This window comes from Symphodus melops (assembly GCF_947650265.1).
Source record: "Symphodus melops genome assembly, chromosome: 19".
NCBI classification, from domain to species: Eukaryota; Metazoa; Chordata; class Actinopteri; order Labriformes; family Labridae; genus Symphodus; species Symphodus melops.
Genome location: NC_136709.1, coordinates 7,858,868 through 7,886,813, shown reverse-complemented (window position 1 = coordinate 7,886,813; position 27,946 = coordinate 7,858,868). Strand labels below are relative to the sequence as shown.

The 27,946-nt window shown below is 38.8% G+C and overlaps 1 protein-coding gene across 5 annotated transcripts; it reads left to right on the top strand.

Moving 5' to 3' along the window:
• Nucleotides 1-192: 192 nt before the first annotated feature.
• On the top strand, nt 193-27,946 carry ldlrap1b (low density lipoprotein receptor adaptor protein 1b). Of its 5 annotated transcripts, XM_079369450.1 has the most exons (10): nt 195-583; nt 14,135-14,277; nt 15,811-15,923; nt 18,237-18,351; nt 19,414-19,486; nt 22,185-22,280; nt 24,288-24,421; nt 24,777-24,811; nt 26,138-26,169; nt 26,787-27,946. In XM_079369450.1, the coding sequence occupies exons 1-10, from the start codon at nt 499-501 to the stop codon at nt 26,831-26,833; spliced, it is 873 nt and encodes a 290-aa protein (XP_079225576.1). In that variant the 5' UTR covers nt 195-498; the 3' UTR covers nt 26,834-27,946. The 5 variants fall into 5 exon arrangements, with proteins under 5 accessions (XP_079225575.1, XP_079225577.1, XP_079225576.1 ...); XM_079369449.1 differs by lacking the exons at nt 26,138-26,169; nt 26,787-27,946 and adding an exon at nt 24,973-25,948 and having other exon boundaries at nt 193-583; XM_079369448.1 differs by lacking the exon at nt 26,138-26,169 and having other exon boundaries at nt 202-583.

Sequence of the window (27,946 nt, the reverse complement as noted above, 5' to 3'; positions counted from 1 at the left end):
AGAAGGTGTTAGTTACAATAAATGTACAATAATATATTTAAAGTAGGCTATAAAGAGGCTATTTTGACCACGGTAGCCTGTTACGGTAAATAGAACTCAGTAAAGAAGAGCCATGTCGCTGAACTGAACATAAGAGGGCTGACAACATTACTAAACCATTTGTCACTGTTGTCACTGGGTGTGAGTAAAAGCCGTGTATTTACTGGGGCAAGTGTAGCACCGCCCGCCCAGGATGCGAGAGCGGCTGCAGCAGCTACCTCACTCGCGTGATTCAACAAACGGGCGTCATGCACATTATCCGCTTAATTTACATACATAACGCCGCCCAGGGGGACGAACATGTTAATCCACCATCGATTGAAAGCTAAACACAGGGAGGAGAAGAAAACAGCTTAAAGAAAGTTTCGACAAGAGAGGGCTGGTTTATATCAGGGTAAGTGCTTCGACATAAACGTTGAGGCGCTTCACGGGCTCTTTGCCCCACTTTTGGATTACGACATGGACGCTTTGAAATCCGCTGGAAGGGCAATTATACGAAGCCCCAGTATCGCCAAACAATCGTGGGGTTCAGGAAGACATAGAAGTGAGTATTCTGTAACTGAACGCAATACCGGGACGGCGTTAGCTGACGCTACTCTGGCTAAAAAGCTAACTTTGCTAAACCAAGCTAGCGTTGCCAAGCGGCTAACATTACAAGAGGTGTTTATGTTACTTAGCGTTACTTTACATGCCGTCTATTGACGGCAGGTACAGTTGTTGGCAACGTAGTAACCGTCAGTGCTGTGCGTGTTTTGACAGACTGAATGTTTGGTATGGTGTGTTTTAACAATATAAACTCAATTTGATGTCGGCAATGTTGTTTTTTTGCTTCGGAACTTGACTCATAATTTGTCAGCAGCGCCCCACATCTTGTTAACAGGTTGTATAGACTCTCAAAGTGTTTCTCCGAATATCGAACGTCTATAGTGAGTTTCACGTTCTTTTGCATTTTGGCTAAAAGCGGCCGCATGTCACATCAAAACTTCGCGGAGTCCAGTGAAATCCTGTGGTTGTCTGCCACGTCACTTCTCTGACTGACTGTCACGGTCTGAAAAATGCACAACAGCGGATAAGCAGGGAGTTTCAAAACTGTAAAGCAAAGAGCAGGAGGGAAGTCATTCGGGGGTGAAAAGACAAGAAGAGCGTTCGTCTCCCTGTTCAAATCAAGGCTGTACAATCATAGCAACGCACAGTTGCTAGGCGATACACTGTGTGGGATAAAAACAACAACAACAACATAAATTTGAAAGTCTAGTTTAAACAGTGTACCAGGCTCGAACAGCTGGTAAGCAAATATGTGTAAGCCCCCTTAGATTTTGCCTCAAACATCAGAGCCCCACCACGAAGATGCCGGGATTCAGCTGATGCTTTGCACCCTCATGACTACTACACTCACTATGCTAGCGAGCTTCTCATAGAGGCTGAGCTGCTCATATCTTTTTTTTATTTTTTTTTTTTTTTTACAAAGGAGGAATGTCATGTGCGCCTAGGCACCCCCGCTTCACAAACAATGGAGCCGTTGGCAGCAACATGTAACACGCGCTAGCTAGACAGCGAGGTCCATGCTTTGTTTGGGACCACTCCTCTCAAGGTTTGCACAAACGGCACAGTCCTTTCTTATCTGACCAGGCAATGGCAACAGAGATCTAACGGGCGATCCACCCCGAAAGCTCAAACCTCAGGCTGCTCGTGTGCTGTGTCATGACTCCACATATGCTACATTCTGTAGGAAAAGTCGCATAATCTTTCTAGTGTTGCTTTCTAGTCATGAAAAGGCAGTCCTTTATTGGCGTAACAGCCTGGTCCTGCCACAAGGCAGTATTTTTTTTATTTTTTTTTTACCCCTGTTGGTAGTTTCAACAGAGCCTTGGTTTGGTCTATGATTAACTTTTTCCCTTTGATTTTCTGGTCACTTTATCATAATTATAGGCTTAACCGTGTTTCAGAAGGTGCCAGAGAACTGTTAAGTTATGAGTAAGAAGGCATCTTGTACAATGTTGTTGTACAGTAAGCTTTTACCTCAGTTATGATACTGTTTTTTTTGCTTGAGAAGTGTCTGGATAGTGTTGCAATAATGGCCTTAGTTTGTGTGACACATGTTTCAAGAAAGACTCTCTCTCCTCCTGTGTGTAGACTCAACCTTAAAAAAAGGAACCTTTTCACTTCTTTGACATTAGCAAAACATCCCTTTTCTATCACTGTCAAGTACCCGATATGTGTTTATTAGGGCTGACATCAGTGTATTTTCCTGTAGTTTAAAACAGTTCAGTTCACTTTTGGGAAGTTTGTTGAACTGAATAATTTTCTCTCACAGCTGACTTCCCATTATGTCCAATTAATTCCTCTTTTAAGGTAGAAAACGTGGCATCCATCAACACTATTTCAGGTCATAAAGACCACGTTTTCATTACCAGTGAGTCTGAAAGGGTGGGTGGTAGAAAATCCCTGTCTGCTTTGAGTTAGGTTCTCTTTTTAATGCCAAATACAATTACATATATAATGAATTTGTCTTGGTGTATTGGTGCAAAAACAGTTAACAACTTTAAAAAAAAAGTTAGAAGAGAAACCGTCCCCTCCCACAACGTTGGTCAAGGAGCTGTCTTCTGTAGGATTGTAAATATTGATGCAGCTACATATCAGGATTTCATTAGGCCCTTGTAGATAGCTATAAGACTTTAACTTAAACTATCTTTCTGTTTATCAACTATGTGTGAGCTTACTTGTTCACACTTTTCACCAGAGATGGTACATGCCTGTTGATAAAAAAGCAGTTACATCTATGAAAGATATACAGGGGGTATTTTGTTTACAACAAAGTGTGGGGCTGCACTGCCCTGTTCTTCTGGACCTGCTCTGGCAGGTCAGCAGTGTGTCCCTTGCACAAAGTCAGCCAAAGGGGACTGCATGGCTGTAATGGAGATTGCACATTGCAGGATTCCTATATGGAGTTGTTAAGCCAGTGATTTATAACACCGTTAGATACTCTGTTTCTATAACCCGCTCCTGTGTTTTTAGTCATGTGAAGGTTTCCATCCAACTGAACTGCACTATCCTTCTTTGTCACTTTTTCTGTGGAAAGAGGGCAATTTGTAATGTTGTTGGCCAAGTTGATATTTGACTTTTCAGTTTCAGCAGACACCGCAGTAAAATTACATACTTTAAATATCAGAATTGTTACCATGACCCCAGTAATTTTTTTGATTTCATTTGTCATGATAAATATCTAACATAAGATAAGCTATTTGCATTTGTTTTAAGCTATATTATATTTGCCTGTAATAAGGGACGATGTTCAACTTTCAACATCTTACAACTTACTTTTGTCAAACCGCCAACAGACATCCTCTTGCAAAAATACACTTACAATACTGAAACAAAAATGTTTTAACCAAGTCCTAATGTACAATTTAACAAAGAACTATCTTCTTTAAAAAAGGGTTATGGGCGCCGATAGCTCAGCGGCAGCGACAGCGCGCGTACCATGTTGCGAGGCCTCGCTCCTCGCGCGGGCGGCCCGGGTTCGCGTCCGGCCTGTGGCCACTTTCCCGCATGTCTCTCCCCACTCTCTCCCCCTTTCCGACTCTATCCACTGTCCTCTATCAATAAAGGCAAAAAGGCCAAAAATAAATCTTTAAAAAAAAAAAAAAAAAAAAAAAAAAGGGTTATGTTATCTCCCCTTCCTGGTGAGAAATAATTAATGTGCTCTCCTTAAACCATATGGGTAGACATATGGTCAGTGTGGTAGTTCACAGTTCTTTACCTTCTTGTCAGTAGGACATCTTGGTTACTCAAAGAATGCCATCTGTGAGTTGTACATTAAGAAAGCCTATAAATCCAAATTAAATACATGCTGACAGCGAGCAATTACCATAGGTTTCCTTACAATTACCACTCCTTCGCTGTAATCTGTTCTATGCAAAGGTGTTAGTCAAATTATAAAACTATATGCTATGGCATGCATAGGCTCTTTAAGCACAAGGGAGTCATTAATTGGCTCTTTTAGTAGAAACAGTCTAAATCTTCTGTCAGTCAGGCAGTGGAGGGATGTCTTCATGGTGTTTGGTCAATAGACAGGAATGAAACTGAAGTCGATGATGCAACCCGCCCTTCTCATCAGTGCACAATGGCATTTATTTCTGGTAGGACTTGATTTTTGTATGCACCACTGTCAAACTGATAATTGTTTCACAACTCAGTCCTTTTTACTTTTTGTAAATTACATACAATCTCACTTCAGAACTTCTTTTGCACCTTGTACTGAAGCCATACAAAAGCCGAGGTATTCCTTTACTTCTCACCCTTCCCTGTTTTTCTGCCACTGCTGCTGACATTACAAGGTGAAACATTTCTCCTTAAAGATGGAACTAAACATATGGAGTTAGAACGCAGGATGCATATGTTAGAAACATATTTGTTTAGGATATAATACATATCCACCATATCTCAGCAACTCATCTGCTTGCCAAATACTGACCATTTAAACAAGAACAATATTTATCATTCCTAGAGGCAAAAAGGGTGATGTCCTTAAGAGTCGTGGTTCTTACAAAACACTTATCTTAACTGTCTAAAGACCAAAACATGTTTGCTTCTGTTTATACCAAGGTGAGTTTCAACTCTCTCACATTTGAGATGCATGGACAATGTTTTTGTTGTAAGGGCTTTGGAAGGTTCAAGTTCTTATAAGACAGGATTCATTGTCATCAAATCCTAATTTTTATTTTTCACCAGGGCTGCTATGTACATGTTGCTGCATTAGATTTTTTTTCACTATAAACTAAATAGAGCCCGACTGGATTTTTGGCATCTCTATCGACATTAGAAAGACAGCCATACTTGATCTTTATGAATCAATAGATATAGAGTGGATCCCAAGTCCCTTATTTGCAGTCTCCTCGGTCCTCGGCCGAACCGGAAGTAGTTCCAAAGCTGCCATGTTGAGGATCGTCCCAAAGCTCTTATAGCGAACGGAGGAGAGAGGATCGAGGAGAGAGGAGGCTGATCCGAGGAGCGATGACCGAGGAGCCTGTTCATCATCCCTCAGACTGTTTGAATGTCTGAAGATGATGAGGATGACAGTTTGATGAAGAGGGAGTCCGTTTTATATTCTCACTTATTTATTTTCGCAAAGTTTCATTATTTAGATTCTAATCAATCATTTTCAGTATTCCTGACGCATAAATATCTGTGTTTATAAAGTACAGAGTTCGTTGTCTAAATACAGGCTAGGTTAAGTCAAAACTGTTTAATAATAATAAATAATTATAGACAATTCAAAATGAAATCTTTTAGTCAGTAGAAACTGTCCTTTTGGTTATGAGTAGACTGCAGGTTGTTCTTCAAGTGTTTTTTTTTATCAGGTAAAGAGACTAAACACTGTAACTGTGTGTATTTGATGAGAAATAATACAGTGTATGTGTTTGATTAGAAATAATACAGTGTGTGTTTGTGTGGACATAAACAGCTGTTCGGCTGATTGACAGCTGAACATGATCAGCTGATGTCGCGTCATGTGACGCTGTCGAGGAAACGACGTCTCATGTGTCTTAAAGCGGATTTCCTCGGTCCTCTCTCCTCGGCTTCGTTTCCTCCGTGCATCTCTGGTGGGCTGGACTAAGACGCAAGTGGAGGAGACAACTCGGAGGACACTCGGTGCAAATAAGGGACTTGGGATCCAGCCATAGACTGGTATAGTTTTGAGTCCTAAAACCAGGAAGTGAGTTAGCATTTGAGCGCCATGGGTTCCTAACTCTAAAAGTCGATGGTGATTTTGAATGGGTTTTCTGGTTAGACGCCTGAAATAAGGTCTGTGGTTAACACAAGCTGAAGAGATGTTGACCTTTTGTTAGACGAGATAAACTACGTTAGCTAAGACCCCACTTGTGAATTTTAAAGTTTTTACGCAAACTTTAAACGGTGGTTGCTAAAGAGTAGCTTACTGAAACAGTGGTTGTCGCAGACATTACACGTCATCACGCCGGGAACTCTCTCCCTAATCCTCCTTACAGCCTATATTCATGTTTTTCAGTGTTCTTGCAAATATTAGGTTTATGAACAACTTAATAAGCAACAGTTTCACTAGCTTGTCAAATCCACTGATTATTTCGATGAAGCATAACAGTCGTGACGTCATAATCAACCGATCGAGGTGTAGTTCGCTGAGCATAACACTAGCTTTTTACTTCTCTCGGCTACATTAACTCTTCAAACTTCATATAAATGATATTCATCTGTAAAGATTATCCCGCTAAACAAAACAGCTATGCATCAGCAACCTGTGTTTGACACAGCTTATTTTCTGCAATGATCTTAAATCCAATGCAAAAATCCCATAGGCAAATTTTCGAAGGAACCACCTGCGCCATTTTTTCGGGTTGGCCTACAAAAATACCCCATTACTATACCAGTCTATATAAAAAAAATTGTATTGCATTTATTACTCAATTGCAGAATATGAAAGACTAGAGGACAAATATACAGCATAATGTAGACAAGGTGGTCACTGAACTGGAAAGTAACTGCACATGTATGCTTTACCGCTTGACACTGTGGGGAGGGATGATGCTTGTAATCCATAATAGTAGCACACTCAGCTGAAAGAGAACTGCTAGTGTCATCCCATTTAATGTAAATGAAATGATATTTGACTAGGGAATAAAACTTGTAATATCTGTGATAAAATTATTCTATAACGATGGTCATTTGATACTCTATTGAGCGTTATCGGCTGGCCAATTAAAAGTTCTGGCTTTAAAATAAATACACATGCATTTTGTATTTGTCCTAATTTTGGAGCCTATAAGCCATTAGGCCATCCATACAATATGTTCCTGTTAATTGGCTCTCACCCAGCATCATGTAATACAAATGATATCCTTATTTCATAATTATGAAATGATTTGACTTGAAATTGAAACCAACTTCCCGTTAAGTGCGTCAGCAGGGGGCTTTAAGAGATCCGTTTCACATTCCTGCTTCTGGTCATCAGCTGCAATCCCTAACTGGTATAACCACTTCTATCTCTGCAATCTCTCTACTCTCACTTTCCTTCTTTGAGTGGCTTTAGCCACTACCGAAAGACAGATGTCCAAATGTTGGGACTTAAACACGGCTATAAGACTCTTATCCTCTTCAAATCCTTTCCTTATCCAAATGGAATTGTTTTGGATGGTCATCAAATTAAATAATGATAGATGTAGTTGTGCAGCACTTTCTTTGTATTATTTGGAGTAATTAAACACTTGAGTTAAATAATAATAAACCATAAGTCTACAGGCAGTCAGAAGAGGCCACTGGCTGGCTTTTCTTTCTTTGTATTGATTGCTCCTTTAGCTTGTATAATCTCTGGTTATGTGTATTGGATTCTGTTTGTGTTTTGTCCATGTCTCACAAAGAATTCATTCACATAGGATTCCCATTATATTGAGTACAATCCCTGAAAACTCGCACAGATTTGAAAGTCCAGAGGGGGAACAACAGTACTTGATCTGTCTTGGTACCAGGGAGAGATAAAACCGAACAATGGCTCAATTTATAGCGCAAGACTTATTACTAGCAGTATCTTCCTTCAAAGAATAAGAGCTGACGGACTCCTGATCCTGACCTGTATTGTAATAAGCAATACATAAAATGGCTTGATGAGACTGAACCACAGAAGACTGTGTTCTGCAACAGAAATGTAGCATTAACTTTTCTTGCATTGGTAGAGGTTGTCTAGGCTCTAACAGGCTTTGTGCTGTCTCTGTGTTTATCCCTGCAGGCATCTTTTCTCATCTGAGTCGGCAGTTTCTAATTTAGCTCCAAGTGTCCTGATTGGAATCTAATAATGCTGGAATAGGTCTTTTGTGCATAAGAGGAGTTGATCACACCCCAGGCCTCTTATTATCAACGAATTCCATAAAAAAGACCTTAAAAGAAGAGCCTTTGACTTCCATAGGTGTTTAAGAAAACCCTAATACTATGAACACAGGTCACTGTAGGGTCATTCCTTGCCAAGTGGTTCAATGCTCCTTACCTCACTATCTCAGATTTTGAAGAAATTCAGAATACGAGTTGGTACTTGGCTGAAATTAACGTGTGCAATATTTTTGCTTTGTAGTATAGTTCCGGTTGCTGTGGCGTTTTTAGGAGGCCTTTACTCTGTGGCTATGTGCTTTGTAGTTCTGAACAATGACATTACCCATCTAAATTTTTGCAAGGATTAAAAAAAAGGACTTTTTTTTTTGGTCTATGTGTCTTAGTTTTTAATAAACTCCGAAAAGGCCAAAAACAGGGCAAATTCAAGGCAGAATTTAACCCAAAAGCAGCTTAGACACCAAAAAGATTTTTTGCTCTCTAAAGCTTGCGGGTATGCTCTCCAATGATACCAAGCAAAAGAAGATCAAAAACTGGTGTGATGGTCAAATAGATGAATAAACATAGGGCATTTTATTTTTTGCATTTTTTTCAGTCCAATGCCAACTTTGATGGACTCAAATACAAAGACAATTTTGCCAAAAGGCTTATGATGAAACAGGTCAGTGTCACCAGTATTTTTTTTCTCTTTGTGCAAAAACTAAGCCACCTAGGCCAAAACCAATTTAATTTTTTGAATCCTTGTGTAAATTTAGATGGGTCATATCATGTTCAGCACTACAAAGCACATAGTCACCAAGTATGTCACCTAAATTTCTAAAACTGGACCACTTAACATGAAATGACCCTGTAGTTTCTTTCAAGTTGTTTCCAAATGCACCACTAATCTTCTGACGACTGTAGGAGGAAGTAGACCCAGACAAAATTCACTGTAAGTAAACTACACTGTCATGCTGTTGCAGAAAAAGTTTGTCTGCTGTACGCACCAACATGTTGGCTTATATTTAACTTTGTGTGGTTTCACCATCAACCAGTGTGTTTGGGTGACTTGTGAAGTGACTCACAGTAACCATTGAGAACAAGAAGTCTGACTCATTCTATAGTTTAAATACTCTGAGTCTCTGAGAGGACCACATGAAGACCAGCCATTGACATTCTTTCCCAGTATCTCAGGTTGATGTGCATCTCTGAACAAAACTATGTAGTCCTTGTACTTGGCCATGTTTCAGTGCTTGTTTAACTTTTTGGTTAATGTGTTTCAGACCAAGAAGATCCCCCTCTTGTTTAAAGCGATGTATACAGGTGGGCTGGTTAGTCTTCAGCAAGACCAAAAATCAATGAGTCATTCATAGTTTGGGATTGAGAGAGTCAGGGAAAACGCATTAAGATAAGATTCACTAAACTCCTTTTGTTGACTGATTCCAATGCAACACCATGCAGAGAGTTGTCTGTGTTTACAAGCTGCTTTCAAATCTTTACAAAGGAGAAAATGTTGATGCAGCAGGCTTGACTTGTGGAGCCTGCTGGAGCTGTGGAGTGGTGATGATGCTCTGATGTTTGAGCTGAAAGTCCATTTTTGTGTTAATTTGTCAAACTAAACTGCTCCTTTGCTGCTAGCACAGGTTGAAAAAGTAGCACTTGCCATCAGTCCAATGCTGGCAATTGAGTGGCTTAGAAATGTACTATATCTCTATTAATGGCTTGTAGATGGTAACTTTTTTTTTTAAAACAGATTTTTCCACCCATTTTCTAACCCACCTCCTTCCCCATTGACTCAGAATTCTCATTTATGTCAGAGTTATTGAAATATATAACCGATGTAAGATAGTATTTCAGCCTCACTTTCCTCAACTATCCACTCTCACAAATGTATTTAATTTTTTTTTCAAGCACAATGTTGCCAAAAGTATGCAAGATCACACTGATAAATCAACTAAGTTGTTCACATGGTGTGCTGATCTGTGTCATACATCCTGTGTCGAAGCCCCAGAGTATTCACTACATTAATTAGCCTGCATTTGAAGCATCTACATTGATTAAAATACATTGTTTTTGCACGTGAATCCATTGGGGAGTTGTGACGAGCTGCCTTCTTTTCTTCATCTTTTTACTTAATTGCAGGATAAAAAGGTCATTTTCTCAATTATTAGCCTGTTCTTCATTTATAAATCATTTGCTCCCCCTTCATTTCTGTTCTGCCTCTCTTCTCCTTTGACTGTCTGTGATCTTCTTTTCTTAAAGAGCATGTATTCTCTGCTTTTAATAAATGATAAATGCAAAAGTTATTCCCTCTAAATATCATTTACATGTCTAAATTGACTAGTTTATAAAGTTACCTCTTGTGTTAACAATGCTGTGTAGGGTCAGCCCTCTCAAAGCCTCTGTGCTCTCTTTCTCTCCAGATCACTTGTTGTTTCATAAGGGCCCTACTATCACAGCATTTTAGTTTGAAGGCTTATGTGAAGACTCAAAGACTCAATTTTTGTGTGCATGTTTTCTATGACAACAGTGTAGTTACTATAGCTGATTAACTCAGACCGCTATAATATACTGAAGCCTGGGTTGACACTCCAACAACAGTCTGTCTGGATTTCTGCTTATAAAGGGTTCAGTGAACCCAACATCTCTGATAACCTGCATTAATAGAACACCATATAACATGCACTTACTGTTGATTCTTCTGTCCTTTTCCTTTCTAAAGGACAGCCTGGCAAAGCAAAGATAACTGGATGAAGATACATATGTGCATTTTTATACTTTTTTGAGAGACTTTTTTTTAAGTAAAGTTTGCTGTCCTTTAAATTGTATGAATTAAAACACAACAGGTTTCTGTAACATTCAAATGTGTTTCACATTACAATCCTGTGCAGTCTAAACTTCCATCACAAGTTTAGTAAAGAAACCTCATTACTTTATTTGCCTCTTATTATAATCATAATACATAAACATCAAAAAGTGTAATGTAATCTGTAGTATTGTAAATGTTCTATTTAGCACTTTACTGAGTTAAATGTGTGAAACATCAGATATTAAAAATATTGCGACTTGTACTTGTTCATGCAAAATGAACTGCTGAGGCAGAACCTTCGAGCTTTGTGTTCCTTCCTTCTTAGTGTGTCACCGCCTGGTAGCTTTGTCAGTGAAGCGTTGAGACTTGTCTGAAGCAGTGTGATGAGAGCAGGTTTGATTGTATGGACTTCACCCTGGCTGTCGGATTTAGAAGGCTGACTATGCTTCGACGAGGGATTGTCAATTTGTTTTGGTTTTTTTCGCAGCGCATGAGCTGAAATTTTTTATTTGGAATTAAATGTATATTTCAAAATGACAGTTCAATTCTTAAAGTGCTCAGTCACCTAAATATCACAGATAACCTTGGAAATCGATTGATGGTATTCCCAAAGTTATCTTAAAAAACATAATATGGCTTGTTTTTATATATATATATATATATATATATATATATATATATATATATATATATATATATTAAGCCTGAGCAGTGGATTCTACCATTCAGTTTGAAGGTTTTATTGTAGCTCATTATTTATAAGAATTCAAAGAATCTAGTCTTTTCGTAAATTGAGATTCCTGTCATCAGATGTTTCTTTTCTTTCTGTTCACTGATCTTTCTTTAAAGGGTCTGAGTACAGGAACGAGACGGAGCAAAAAAAAGGGCAAGTGTTTAGTATTCAAATTCTTTAGAGATGATTGACTGAACAAACAAACCCTTCCATGTCTTACCCTCACTGATGCTTGCAGCCTCAACCTCTACTGGCTTCCTCAATCCTCATCCTTGGCTCATTTACAGGTAGTGTCACCCATGCAAATATTGCTCACTGACCAGCCAGAGCTCCAGCAAAGCCTTTGAAGTTGGTTCTAATCAGCATTGCGGCTGCAGAGCAGCTGCAAAGGGGGTTGGTACTTGGGGAAGTGCTGTGTTGGGGGTTGGTGTGGTATAAATGCAAATGTGACCACCAATATGAAAATGGATTATTGTTTCATACAAAGCAACCCACTTGGTAGTTTCTAAAAATAGCTCTGATTCATGAGTGTCTTATTTGAATGCCATTGGAACAATTTTCTTAAAAGCAGTTTTTTCACTGCTCAGTTTTTTCAGATTATTAATATACTTTTTTTTTTTATACAAAATGTTAAATACTACCTTCTTTCTACATAGTTCTTACAGTTACATCAGGATCTCCTGGGATCAGGGGGGTTTTCAGTCTTTGCAGTCAGTGTTAACTTCTTGTCATCCGAAAGATTTGCCTCCAATGAATTTTGATATTGGTGGCTGAAGTACTCGGATACGCTTGTTTTTGAAAGCTCCCCTGAACCAACTCTGCTGCTGCAGCTTTTTTTATATGAATGATTTCTTTCCTGAGCTTCAAATAACTTTAATATCAGTCAAGAACATTCTTTCAAATTTTTGAAATGTGCTTAAATATGCATGTCAACGTGATTGCCTTTTTCAAAAACTATATCAAATCGACTATGAATTTAAAACTAGTAATTTTCGAAACACTTAAAAATTTAATTCTAGCTGTTTTGTCCCTGTTTTGTAAGGTTGGCTAATGTTCTCAATGGCTTCCCCTCATTATTATTCACTCTGTTATATGATTTAGGTCATAGATTGCAGCAAATGGTTTCTTGTCTCAGATTATATTCCAGTCAAATGGCTACTTACCTGGATGCTAATGTAAGAACATGATCAGTAAAAAAGGACAGCCTGATCTGTTCCTCACACTAAGGAGCTCAAGGACCTTGACCTTAGACTGGGTGTTCACTGTCAGACCCACCCATTACTTAGCTATGGGTTTGTTCAGAGCTGAATATAGACCATAAACCATTCTCAACGAACCCTTACTATTGACTTGGTTTTGCTGGAGAACAAACGATTATGTCTTAGTCCCTGCTGCTGAATCAAAGTGGTTTTGTTTTCTCAAATACAGTTTTCTAAAGCAGCAACATTTCTCTTAAAGAGTAGTTTAACATTCGATCTATTGTACAATAACTTCAAATGGCAAGAATGTTTTTTTTTTTTTTATAAAGATTTTTTTGGGTTTTTTTGGCCTTTTTTTGCCTTTATTGTAGAGGGAGGACAGTGGATAGAGTCGGAAGGGGGGAGAGAGAGTGGGGAGAGACATGCGGGAGATGGGCCACAGGCTGGACGCGAACCCGGGCCGCCCGCGCGCGAGGACTGAGCCTCAATACATGGGGTCGCGCGCACTGCCGCTGCGCCACCGGCGACCCCACAAGAATGGGTTTTATGCCGTTTTCAACAGAGCGCCTGAGTAGCCTCCTTACTGCACTAGGAATCTTTGGCAGAGAGCAGCGGTCATCTCGAAAGAAGTGCATGTGTCTTTATAGCACTAGTCCACACACCAGCCACAGTGCCAGCAGATAACAGTATCCCCTATTTTAAAATACAGGATCCCTTTAACACACCACTTGACGTTACATTTGCACTGTAAGGAAACATGAAGCATTTGTTCCATTTGAGAGGAAACATTTCTTGATAGACAACAAGCCCCTCTTCGCCACGATCTGCTTGTCAACAAATGTACTGCGTCTACGAGGGGAGGCTTAACAGACTCTAGAGACCTTTGGTAGGCGCCAAAGCGCACCAAACTGAATTTCTCTGTAATGTTGCTTTAAACTATAATTTTGCTCATAAATAAAAGATGTAGGCATCCTCAATGAAAACTTAACATAACTAGCTGCAATTGCAAAATTTGATATCTTTAAATGCTAAACATTAAAATCTCAAATAGTCATTAGCGTTAAAAACTGCTTTCACATGTGTGAAGCTGGTACCCTTCATAAATCACCCTGGGGATGGGAAATAAGAACACATTAGAATTTGCTTCCCAAGGATAGGCGACAACATGGCATTTATTTTTAAGTAAAACTGATTTGGCCAGACACGAAGAAGGAAGTTGAAATTTTTAATACCAAAACAAGGGGACTTTTTGACCTTGCTGTGTTTTTTCTATGAAACCAGAAGTACGCATTGAAATTCATAGCAAAAAAACAAAGTAATTTCTTTCGACCTTGATGGAAAGTCTGGTGGAAGTTTAAGAGCGTGGACGCTGTCATATCTAAAGCAGCTGAGTTTAACATCCCAAAGTAAATTACAGAATGTTGCATTCTGTCTGACCAAGTGTCTCTTAGCTTGCCTTACATTATAAGCAGTGGGTTTGTTGATAAGCATAAATTTCACTGTTGCATGTCTCATCTGCAGAACTTCCAGAAAACTGGACAGATACCAGGGAGACCCTTCTGGAGGGCATGGTGTTCCAGCTCAAGTACCTTGGGGTGACGATGGTTGAGCAGCCCAAAGGAGAGGAGCTGTCAGCGGCAGCGGTGAAGAGGATAGTGGCCACGGTAAGAGACAACACACCCAGTCACTCGAAGCAGAAAAGGGACAAAAACACAAAACTGGGTCGTTTATTTCAGGCACATATGATATTTGTTGATATCATCAACTCTGACACAAAGTTACCAGTTAGTTTTTAACTGACAGATACCTAGGTATACAATGATAGGTTGGCTGTCTACTCTCTCCTCGAAGCCCTAACCCTAACCCTAACCCAGGCTAGAGGAAGATGCTATTAGTTTGGGCACTTGGATCCGACTACTCGGTATCTGATGAGGTAGCTTAAGAATGGTGGGACTTTGAACCAGTTTGTGTGTTGAGTGAGGTGTTTGCTGAGATTGGACAAAGTCTGGGGCCTGTGCTCAGCGTCCTTCTGAAAAAGAGGTAAAGACTGAAGAGACTTGTCGAAATTTGAAACTCCTTGTAAACAGGTAAGTAGCAGGTGAGTATTATTTTATCAGGTCATTGGGTGTAGTCAGATCCCTTCATGTGTTATATTGCGGACACCTTTAGGCATTTTGAAACATAAACAATGTGCACATAATACTTAAAAATGACAAAGCCAAACAGGATTTTACAAATTCTAGCACATTTTTTATTAAAAATTGATATAGATTTGTCCTATTGAATAATATTTCATACTGTTAACTAATTTATTAGTTGAAGAACTTCATCAGTATTTACAGCCACTAGTCTTTGGGGATGTACACTTTGCAGCCTTTCATTTAGTGTCCAGTAAGCTTGCAAATCCTTGTAAGTTCTGTCAGGTCAAAGTCTGACCAGAATTTATTAAGAAGATCATCTGTGAGAATTATTCTGTGGAATTTTTCCCAATTGTCTGACCATTACCCAAGACCTAGTTGCTGATAAAAAAAAAAAACAACCTCACACGTGAAGCATGAAACTGTTGCAGAAGTTGAGCTGTACCTATTGTCCTCCAGATATGAGTCTTAGAATTGAGGTAGCACAGGTTTATGTGGGTGTCATCAAATCAGGATTTTTTTTTTTTCTATAAAAAAACCATTAGCTTCAATGTGTCCCTCACTGCTGATCAGCTTCAGCCTGGCAACTCTTTCACAACACTTTACTTTGGTGGTGTTGCATTGATGTAAACCTGACAGGTTGTTCCTTGGATCTTGGAAGTTAATTCTTGTTTTTTTCTCCTTAAACATGCTGCTATTAGGTCTCATGTAAGTTTTGAGGCCTTTTCTTGTAAATATAAAGTATGTGCCTTTTCACATGGTACAAAGTTTGGGTGTTGAGAGCGATGATCAGGAGAAACAGTAGAGATATTTCTAGTTTAGTAGCAAAAATCTGAATAATTGTCATTTTGATGCTTAGCCATTTGAATGTTCTATTAAACCCTGTTCTCTGTTTGGTCTTATATATACTGACTGCAGACCGATAAGGGTGTATGGATATTGTTTGATTGGTAAAAATTAGCAGTCCAAGTATAAATAAAAAAATTCAAAGTTGACACTTAGAAATATAGATTTTTCCTGTTGTTCTCTGTCTCATTGATATGCCCTTCTTTCTTCTAGGCAAAAGCAAGTGGGAAAAAACTCCAGAAAGTCACACTAACCGTTTCTCCACGGGGAATCATTCTTTATGACAGTGCCTCCAACCAGCTGATAGAAAATATCTCCATTTACAGGTAACTGCCCCTCTTTGGACTGTTTAAAATTCCAACATATTCTGTTTCTCTGACTGCCGTATGTGGCTCCAGTTATGAAATACTCTCATCCCGAGCTTGTCCTGATCACCTGCAGTAAAACAAATGTTACCACTGAATGGACGTGATAGTGAGGTGCTGTAGTATGGCAAAACATTCTTAAGTGTTCCTCTATGTGTTTGTGTATGTACTTTCTCCCTTATGTAGCACACAGTCTATCAGAGTATTAACTCTCTTGAGAGCCTTATAACAACTGCTTGTCTGAGGATCACACAACACACACCCAATTTGTCTGGTAAATGCCCAGTGATCTCACCTGTCGGTTGTAGCCTTCTTAATGCTGCCTTACATTCATTGACAAAGAGCTATGAGAGTAAACATTCCCCCATCATTTTCACAAGCATGAGGTCAGGCCCCCTTTTATATACAAACAGGACAAACAAATTAAGTTTTCCTTTTACCTTGGGAGGTTCTTCACTTTTTAGAGAATAGTTTCATATTTCTCTCCTGCTCAATTTTGCATTAGTTGTCAAGAAATAACTGCTCCCTCACCATGCAGCTTAAGAAAATAAGTACTGAATTGAAGCATACAGCATTCATCCACCTGAAGAAATCTGCTCTCTACAGTTCAGTTAAGAGGAGGAAAGTAAAAAGTAATCTGATAAACTTTATACAATTTGACGGATACGTTGTTTTTCTGGGCTTAAAGTTTCTGGAAAAAAGACATCAAACTTAAACAGCAATGATTAACGTCACTTTTCTTTGGTAAATGGTCTTGAGCTTGCGTAGCGCTTTTCTAGTTTTCTGACAACGCAAAACTTTTGCTACAGGTTACACCTACCATACACAACCATTCATGCACTGATGGTGGAGGCTGCTATGTATGTAACCATCAGATTAAGTGATCCCATTCATATGCCACCTAGAAAGCCACGGGAGCAACATTCTGTTAAGGACCCAAGGGCACATCTGACATGTTGCTGCAGGTGCTGGGGCTCAAACCCCTAACCTTACAGTTGATAGACGACTGGCTCTACCAACTCAGCCAGAGGCCCACCAGAGGTTTGGTAGGAATGCAGAGAAAGCACCTAACTGTTTTAAACCCTTTTGCTTGCTCTGTGTGATTAGCAATTTAGTCATTTATACAGCAACTGTGACCAGTCTATATTTAGAATAAAGACAACAGTGAATATTTGGAACATTTCATGCCTTGACAACAGACTGTCAGACTACATGGTGGTATCAGGCCAATCTTCACGAACAACATGATGACTTTCAGAGCAAGAGGGGCTGGGCTGCATAACAAACGAAGTGAAGAATAAACATGAAAAAAAACCAAATGATTGTTGTCAGAGCTTGCAACTTCACCGCTGTCTCATAGCACAAACTTCATCGTTCTTTTTTGGCTTCGCACATTTTGTTTGTTTACACTTGTAACTACTGCACTTTCAGATTGCTCTGTACTCTCATTGGTCAACATTACAGCTGTGACAGAACACATTGTAGAAGGCAACAAGAGAAATCAAATGTGCTAGACTTTCTGTTGGGAGGTTGAGAGGCCCAACATGTGAACTTGATTTTTGTTCACAATGTGACACTACATAAGATAAGATGTCTTGGTGCAGCAGATGACCTTCTTCACCACAATAGGATAGAGCAATGCACCATTGTCTGTATCAGTACCTCAGATGGTGGCAGGCCCTATTTTAAGGTTACATTCAACAGTGTATGTCAACTAGGTTTTTAAACAGGGGGCCCACTAAAAGTGTGATATTGTTACATATTTGAATAGCAAGGGGTTCACAATTCCTTTGACAACAAAGCACAGAAGTCCAATACAAATGACTTTTAATGCATTCATTCATCATGGTACCTGCATGCAGCAGGGGTATGTTTTAACCACTTGCAGAGCAATGACTGAAATGTAGTGGGAATTAAGAATACCAGGGATTTTTTTTTTCTGGAACAGCTGTGTGAAATCCTAGATTGAACAATTTAAATCAGATTGCAGGACTAGCTTAAGGGCTTAGTGCAGATAAAGTAGCATGATGGCCCCACTTGATCTGTGAAGGCTCTATAAATCAGAGAGCTTTTATTAAAGTGTATTTGTGTGTGTGTGTGTGTGTGTGTGTGTGTGTGTGTGTGTGTGTGTGTGTGTGTGTGTGTGTGTGTGTGTGTGTGTGTGTGTGTGTGTGTGTGTGTGTGTGTGTGTGTGTGTGTGTGTGTGTGTGTGTGTGTGTGTGTGTGTGTGTGTGTGTGTGTGTGTGTGTGTGTGTGTGTGTTTTTTTTTTTTAGAATATCATATTGTACAGCGGACAAGATGCATGACAAAGTGTTTGCCTACATTGTCCAGAGCCAACACAATGAGACCCTGGAGTGCCATGCCTTCCTCTGTACAAAGCGAAAAATGGTAAGATAATGAATTGAATCTAATTATGTCTCTCAGACACCCACTGTGTGAACAAGAAGGTTTTTCCCCTTAATTAGTCCAGTCTGTAAGTATAATTTGATCCCAGCTTAATGCTAATATTAGACATGATTTTCACTTCTTGTTAAGAGATCTTAACACTCTTAACTCTTTCTGCTACTGTAAGTGCGCAAGTGACAGCAATGAGCAAATTAATAGTTAGTGGCAATAGGATCAGCAGCAACGGGGAAGAGGTAGCCTATCTCTCTGTAAAGGTAACACATTTCTGCTTTTCGCATCAATATGGTTAACTTGTTTTAATTTGCGAATTATCAGGAGTATCTGCTTGTTGGCTGGTTGGACCAGGAACTATTAATGCTCCTGTTTATGATCATCATTCATTCAAGCATCATAAAATTCACAAGTTGTTGTTTTTACTTGTATAGAATAACTACACAAGATACCATGGAATTTTACCTAAATCTTGCATTATGTTAAATAGAATTGAAAACATTATTAAATGCAATGCACATTCTTTAGCTCTTCATGCAGACTCTTATTGGTGTTGAATTCTGCATTCGTGTCATTGATTTAGCTTTCGCTCTCGGCAATCTGAAGAAGGCCCTTTTATGCTGATACTGTCTGTTGAAAAAAGACCCGAGAAATACTGCACCATCCACTCTGAGTCTCACTTTACTTGCAATATGCATATATTCAACTATTTAGTCAGGAGAAAGACGATTGAACACACAGGGTGGGGAGGCTGTCATGCCTTTCTTACATTCTCTTTATCCCTGGAGGTTTGAAGAACTAGTGAGCCACTCCCTCCTTTTCCTTCCCCTCACTAATTTAGTTGAGGCCAAAAGGCCACGTATCCTCCAAGTTACATAAACAACATGTCAGTGGGCTTTCCTTTTCTCTTCCTCCTGTACAAGTTTTTATGAATTAACTTTTGTGGTGGTGGTCATGTCCTGTCTTAATTGTGGTCATAGTTCCTTGATTTTCTGGAGTTCACCTTGATTGTCTCCCTGTTTTGATATTGTCCTTCTCTTTGTTTCACAACAGGCCCAGGCAGTTACCCTAACAGTGGCTCAGGCTTTCAGAGTGGCATTTGAGTTTTGGCAGGCGACTAAGGAAGGTACGCATGGTCACCCTTGACGACAATATGAGTATTACAAATGCGTGAAATGCAACTGCCATCTCTTGCTTGTGTTGTTTTTCTGTCCATTTACCGTATACATCCTTTATCTTAGCTCTTGGAGGCACTACAATGATCCTGTCTCTCATGTCCTTTCCACAGAACATAGACACGCATATCTTCTTGCGTACAGTCAATCCACAGTTTAATACGTTGCTCAGGTTTTTGGTTTGGTTGCGTTCTGACTGTGGAGTTGTTTGGTATTCCAATCAGTAGCTTAATGTTCGTAAAGTTATAACCAGCTGTAGTATTTTGCTGTAAAGTTGGCCAAACTCTGTGATTCCATTTGAGTGACTACACTGAGAAGAGAAGCAGACTGTGCATGTTCAGGCACCGCTGTGGACAAGCAGCACCCAATCAGAGTTCTGTGCAAGGATAGTGTCACACATTCTTTTGTACAGCTCAGCAGAGTATGCATGTAATTTACTGTGTGTATGACTCAATTCTAATTGAGAAATTCTTATCTCGTATTATTGGTCTCTTCTAAATCAGCCCCCTCCCACCCATACGTCCTTGGGCGTTTACATGTGTTTTGCATTGTAAGCATTCTTTGAAATCTGTGATTATCCATTGTTGCTGTTTGTTTTGTTTTGCACCTTGATCCCCACCCGCCCCGTCTAGTTGAGTTTTTTCCTTCTCCTAAATCCTGAACCCAAAACTCACGTCTTTTTAATATGGAGAGGGAGACAGGCAGGGGAGCAGAGACAGAAAAAGGAATGGGGTGAGCATTAGGATAGAGTGCAACAGAGCATGACAGGCAGGGTACAAGGGATGTTGAGATGGGAAGTGTGTAAAGGAAAATTATTGCGCTCATGTGTCAGTTGGAGTGCAACCCCCTGACGGATTCAGTGCCAGTGCCAACGATCCTGTCTTTCGTGAAGGCAAGCTTATTTATTCAGTCCTTTAGAGACACATTTGAACTGCATGAAAATTCTATCAGCCCATGTAATTTATGATAGACTTTAACATGTTTTTCGTTAATGTGGTGTTGAGGAATGTTTTTTTTTTTTGTTTTTTTTTTCACATTTTTGATTTGGGGCTGGTTTGTTTATCCCAAGATGAACTCCAAAGGCTCCTTGGCTCTTCATATCTATGTTTGTGTTTTTGAGTTGAATATTAAATCTGCAACACTTTGCTCTTTCCTCACTTTTACTCTTCACCTCTGCTCGTCTTCATTTTCTAGATGGGCGCTGCAATCTATTTAATTTGTAAAGCTGTTTTCCTTTGGGTTAGTGCAGTGTCACTGATTAAAGGAAACTGATCTCTGATAGGAGGCTACCCAGGGGAAAAGAAAATCCTATTTTTCCTTAAGAAGTAGTGTTTTTTTCTCTTTCCAAAGAGAATAAGAAAGTAAGCTTTAAAGAAGGGGGGAAAAAATCATTAAAGTTATCACCTCCCTTGGAGAATCAGGGCAGGAAAATGGGTATAAACGGTATGTCTATCGAGTTTACCATTTCTGTTTCTTCCATACTCTTCTCCACCACCCACAGTGGTCCTTCAGTCCCCCCACACATTCCTGACCTACATTCCTCTGTTATTGCAGCTCAGATCAGTGTTGATAGAGTATGTACTGTAAACATTACAGCTGGCTTTGAAACGGCATATCAGTAAGTTTCCTTCATGATTAGAAAGAGTTTAATACTTGAGTAAGATTGTGAACGGTGCCCTAGAAAGGCAATCTGGAACATCAGGTGTATTGGGAAGTCTTTTTACACCGCTGTCACTAAGCTACATGGACTCATGGGAAATGGCAGGTTTCTCTTTTCAAAACAAGGATGATGAAATAAAAACAACTAATGTGAATAAAAGAGTTTGCCCTTTAATCTCCTGTAACAGTATTGTCAGTCTGAGATATGATGTGTCAGAATCTTAAGATTGAACTTCGGTTTTGAAAAACAACTTTAAAAGCTAATGTCCTTACAGTGTTATACTTTACTGTAAGCTGGGAAAAGCACCTCCTCTCAGAGCCTCCATAGACTTGATTTATTTGTTAAAGCCATAAAATCTTTTAATTTAGTCTTGAATCATGACTATATGAATAAATTTAGCTGGTACATTATAAACTGTTACACATATTCATTATATTATGGTCTTTTCTGTACTTTGATTTGTCTAACATTCCTACAAATGTAATTACATTACATCACTTGTAGTTCAATTCTATATTGTTACTGCTTTGTGTAATGCAAAGTAGTCTCTCTTTTCTATTCTTTGCTACGAGACAGTGTAGAAGTGCTTTAGTCCTTGGGCAACTTTCAGTGCAATCACTATGAGTGATTCTGAAATCCTTGAAACTTACAAGCTCTTAACCTGCAGGGTTTAAAGTAGTTCTAGTGATTGTCTTTTTAATATGCCAAGCCTTTGTCAGTTGTCTTCTTTTAGCTTGCAGATAGCCTGAGTAATAACTTTGACTTATTTGAAAATGTATTGCTAAACAAAAATCAGATGTGTGGTCAGTGAAACATTGTGTACCCACTTTCTCTGTAGTTAGAAAAGTAAACACTTCATATAGATCTCAACTGCAAGGGCATTGACCCAGTAGTTCAGTCACCACTATCATAGTAAGCGTTTTCTTTTCTAACTGGCCTGGTTTTCCCTCTTTTGTGCCTTTTGCTTTTTTGTACCGTTCATGATTTAGAGAAAGAGAAGCGGGTGAAGTCCAGTTCAGATGGAGAAGGTGCTGGCAACTCTCAGTCAGACAGTTCTGCCAGCTTGGGCAGTCTAAAAGAAGAAGGTGAGTCGTGTCATCCCCCCCACCCCAAACCCCATTTTCCACTGAAGCCAAGCAATTGTTGCCTAAGGGGAACGATGAGTACTCAGTTGATTTTCAAAAGTAGGCTTATATAGGGGATAAATATCAGCTAACACCAATGTCCTTGATCTAGATTGATCATTGATCATCATTGTAATTGACAGAATATAATATCAGATGGTTTTATTTTAAAAAAATAATAATAAAATAAATATATATATATATATATACACACACACACACACACACAAACAAACATAATCTTGATATAGCTGTCCCCATTACAATTTGCAATCAAAGAGAGCTTGACATATCATGGACAAAATCTTATCCTGTTTGTATCATGAAGCACAATTAAAGCCCCCCCCTTTTTTTGAAAATCATAAAAGCCACATTTTTCTGTGACCCCATTGTGTGATCGTGTTTATTAAGATTCCAGGACTTGAAAGCTATGCCAGGCATTGATATGAGTTGGGCAAGACAACCTTAATAATGAAGGAACTATGAACTTGTCGAGTTTATGAAACGGATGGTTATATAAAAATGTTTTATTGCACAATTACTTTTATTTTTATTTATTTTTTTAATGTTTTATGCATCTTGCAAAAAAACCGAAAAGTGACAATTGAGCTCCTCTGAAAGGGACAGCTCCAGCCTTATCATATTGTTAAAAACATAAGGTGGACATGTTCAAGTTGTGGAAAAAATATTGTTGTTTTGTTCTACTTCGGGTAGGTGTATCTCAAAAATTAAAGCCTTTTAGGGGTTTGTTCCTCTACTATAAGGCATTATTTGTTCCATGAACTGTCCACAGCTCAAGGTGCACTGAGTTGAGGAGCTTTCTGTTGCCAGTTGCTCAATAGTATTACACTTATTCCTTTTCCTGATGTGTTTTTCTTGTGCATGCCTCTTTCTTTTCATATTATGTATGCCTAAAACCTTCTGACACTAAATACTGCAATCTACAGGAGATTTCAGAACAGAGGTCGCCATTTTTTCGCTGACATACAACTGAAAAAAAGAGCTTTATACTGAGAGTCCTGCTTTGCCTAGCCATGTGGCCTCAAGCCAGACGAGGATCTCTCCAAATCTGTTTTGACACTTTGTCTTGGTTTTAGCGCTACCACATGTTCCAAACCCAGCTCTAAAGCAGTGAAATGGGACAGCAATGCTCACGTGCTTACATTTATGTACCCTTCACTCTTGCAGATCAAATGGAATGCTGCTGAGTCAGAAGGACTCTCGGTATCAGTGGTGTTGTCAGAGGAGTCAGCTTTATTCATGAGACATGGTACCTTTAAGTTGTTGCAATATCCTTCTGTGTGACTATCTGGTTGTCTATGGAATTTGCCCTCCAGAGACTGATCAGTCTTATCCCATTCACAGGGTCTTATGTGGGGCTGCCGTTAAGATTATTGTAAATATCCAAAAATTACTACCAATTTTTCACTATTTCTAATGTAAAGAAAATAAAGAAAAGGCTCCTCAAAAATGTCGATATTTACTACATTTCATACGCTTTAACCTTACATATACTAGAAATGTTCACTTTAATATTAATGAAACAAATAATTAGTTATTTGTTAATTAAATAGTTGTTAATTTTTCTTTCGATCAACTGTTTATTGATCAAAACGTTCAGCTTGTGCACATTTCCTGAAAGACTGGACAGAAATCAGTGTTGACACACATTATTGATTCACATTAATCATCAGACAAGGCTATTATGAGCTTACACCAATACGATTGGTAGTGGGATGTTTAATGCTCACTTATCACCAGCTGACAATCGAAAGATGGCTGAAACGATACATACATAACATAAAATACAGGCTTAATTATTTAAAGTGACAAGCAAACATACCTTTTTTACACCGATTACTGGAGGTTAGGAAGTGCATCTAGGTGTGCTAGTGGAAGGTTGTATTGAATTGGAATGCATTACACCCGTGAACTTGAATAAAACCATATTCTTTTTTTCTATCACAGAAGTAGCAACAGGAAAACTTCTGGATTTGGCAGAGGGAGCCAATGTGGCACTGTCCAACTCAGGAACACAAGAGAGTGAATCAGATCCCTTTTTGGTGCATAATCACGCTACAGAGAACAACAATACTGTATGGGTAAGACAAGAGACGGACTGGTCAGTGAATTTAAACTGGGAGGAGAAAATGTCAGTCGGAACAATAAATAATTTGCAAAAGTGCCTGTTGAGGCACTTTACTGTTTTCACCAGAGTGGAATCTGCAGTTTTACACTTAACAAACAGAGGTGGACATTATTCTATTGAACAAAATGGGTCTAATCAATAGTCACAAAGTTTAAGAAAGTTTGGGACTGCTTTTAGCCTTGACTAACCTTTAAAGACCAGTTAGCGTAAGACATGGAGCAAAAGTTGGTCATGTGTATGAGTGTCACGATTAAGGACTCTAATCTAAAGCAGATCTCTAACCTTTATGTTTATGCTTTGTGTGGCAGGAGTTGGAGGACGGTCTAGACGAAGCTTTCTCAAGGTGAGACATTAGGTTGATTTGGGTTTTCCTGAAAACTCAGGCTCTGCTAAAATGTTTAACTTTTTGTTCTGGAAATAACCAGCTGTGGTCTCATGCTGCTCTCATAATATTGTCTGTGTTCTCTCTTGCTCTGCTTGCCCTGGTGTACTCCCGACTGCAAGAGCTCAGGGCTCAGTTTACAGGCCAAAAAAGCCAACACCCATCCCGAGTTGTGCGGTTTTTATAGGCTTCTCAGGACCTCACACTGTTTTCTTATGAATTCAGATGGCAGATGTTTACATACCCAGTTGTAAATAAAGAACCTAAACTTTATTCATTTTCTATTCAGGCATGCCACACACAACGGCACAAACACATGCACAATTAGGACCTTTCTTGGTATGCATTAATGGAGAGATGTCATATCTTTTCTAAACATAGCTCATTTGTGGTCCTCTTATAGTGTTAATGTTAAGGAAACGTATAGAAAGAAAAAGCACTGTGTGTGTGTGTAATTGGAATTCATGGAACTAGAGGGCTAGGCGGATGTGTCTTTCATAAGTGGATTATAATGGTCAAGTTAACAAAAAGATAATTCAAGACAGTTGGTGGTTCTATGGATAAGAATATTAGAGAATAATGGGGTTTGTATTGGCTTTACTATACTTAAAAGATTGTCTTTTTCTCATGTAGGAATAAAAGAGAATGTTTATCCTGAAAGTAAAAATAATGTGTCATATTACGGTGCCTTCTGAGAAAGATTTCCATTTTTAATTCATAGATTATACATAAATATGTTATACTTTGGTCAAGGTGCTCTGTAAGTAAATATCACAGGCATCATGGACTCCTTTTCCTCCCAACATAGGAAGTTAGAGGCTAGAGATTATGTTACCGAGTTGAGGTCAGGAAAAACACTCTTATTGCAACATTTGATTATAAGATTAAAAGTGGCTGGTCCTTTACTAGTTAATGAATATTCATATGTATTAGATATTTAAATCACTTTATTTTTTAGGATGAGCTGGGCTGTTTGCTATGGATAAATCCATGTTAATTCATTGTTGTTTGATTTTGATAGACTGCTGCCATCTGCTGGTAATGGTTTGCAAATCACTTACGGTACACTATCCATGTAAAAGCCTAAAAGTGCTTGTTGTTAAAAATGAGAAAAAAGGCCAATATACAGTTTCCATCCATTTCCTATCTTGTCAGCTTATGCTCCTTATGTGTACAAAAAGTATCTTAGGGGCCACTTGAATGTATTTTCACTTTATTAAAAGTCTGTTCAAAATAGTTTTGATTAAAGTTGTTCCCTGACTTGTGATGTTTCCTTTGCACCCCCAGCCGCAGTCTGGATAGCTTTGAATCTTACTCAGGTAACAATGTAATTCCCTGGATCTAGTGACTTTCACCTCATTGTCTCTATTGTAAACCGATTATTCAAACCTGCCATTTGTCTGGGTATCAGTGTTTAACCAGAGTGATAAGTTCATTTAGTACCACATTTTCTTTTGAGCCTGTAAGTCATACAACCAAAAAAAAAAGAAAATAACCTTTTAATTCCACAGATTGATCCATCCAAGAGCATCATAAAGTTCACTGCCACAGAACCCAATGTAGTCTGCCATTGTGTTTATGTCTTCATTACAAATGTTTTGTGTCTCTAACTCATATCCACACTGGATGAGAGATGTCACAGGTGAATGAGATAGGTGGGTATACAGAGCCCATGTGTGTTTGAATGGTATTTTGTCTTTTATGGCTCTCACATCTGTTTTTGCCAATGATTCAGGAAGGGAATCATTTTATCAAGTCACTGTATACAATACTGTGTATTGGGTTATATCTTTGTCCAAACATTGTCTGTGATCACTATACCATTACATTTCTTTTAGTCAAATGAATTGTCATTAACATTGAGATTCAATTTAAGTATCATCCAGAATTCATAATAGCAGGTACAAATAAAATCTCTCTCTCTTTAATCCCACAGACTCGCTGAGTCTCGCACTAACCCCCAGGTCCTGGACATTGGGGTAAACCCTCTGGATTTCAACACTGAAGAGTGCCTGTCCCCAGGTAAATGGGACCAAGACGAAGCAGACTTTGCTGCACATAAAGAAGACACTTTGGGGTTTTAATGTGAAGCCTCTGCCAAGAAGGAAAATCAGGGAAAAATCAGGAGAAATGATAGTAAAAACATGGGTGGAAACTGAAGTTATAAAACAGAAATTTGTGACATCAGTAGGAATTCCCACTTTCTCCGGGCTGCCAAGTCCTCAGAGTGGAGCAGACGAGAGGATTTTGATGCTTCGGCATCTACACGAACAGAGAAGGACAATACGGGCAGGGTGCTCACATAACAGGCCAAAGCAATACAAACCATTGTATCCCTGAAAAATGCAGTCATTTAATGTTTGTTACTGTCAGTATATTACTACCTTTGTTTGTCAGTTTACCTATTTGTAATTTGTACCCGTATGTTTGTTTGCGGTATGGATTTGGTGCGTGTTGATGTGAATGTACAGATGAGAAATGTGACTTAGTTTATTATGGAACAGTTGAGTCATTAAGGTAAAGATCTGTAAGGTTGCTGTCACATATTTGATTAACGGAGACAAAGACAGGTTACTGGATCAGAGGGAAACTCGCTGGTGAAGGCTACCAATAAACCAGTTCCAGTATTTAGCTAAATAATGTTACTCTCTACAGCTTCAAGGATTCAGCCTTTTGTTGGCTACATAAGCTTTAACTGTGTTTTATGTGTTGGTTACAGAGTGATTGTGTGGGAAAGTGGATGATAATAAAATGACAATCTTAATTGTTTAAACAATGCAAAATCTATTTTTGCACCAAGCCTTCATCCATTTAAAAGCACACATTTCATATAAGGGATATTAATTTCAGTCAGCATAATTACAAAAGCAGAGAAATTATTCAGGCTTCTATACAGTACTCCTTGATTCAAAGGGGATGCTTGTGCTCTTTGGGCACTTTGTCACAGTAAATTTGTTAAAATTGTTTACAACTTTAACTTTGCTAGGTAACTAGATTTTCCATGGATGGTTCCCAGTGTTATTTTTGGCATTGGTTTATGTATAAAAGTTTATTTAAATCATTAATTACACAAATTTTAATAAAAATCTAAAAGTT

Coding starts and splice junctions, on each gene's coding strand:
- ldlrap1b (XM_079369448.1), top strand. CDS start 499: ATGGACGCTTTGAAATCCGCTGGAAGGGCAATTATACGAAGCCCCAGT. Junction 19,487..22,184: donor TTGGCAGGCGACTAAGGAAG/GTACGCATGGTC, acceptor TTCATGATTTAG/AGAAAGAGAAGCGGGTGAAG. Junction 24,812..26,786: donor CTAGACGAAGCTTTCTCAAG/GTGAGACATTAG, acceptor TTAATCCCACAG/ACTCGCTGAGTCTCGCACTA.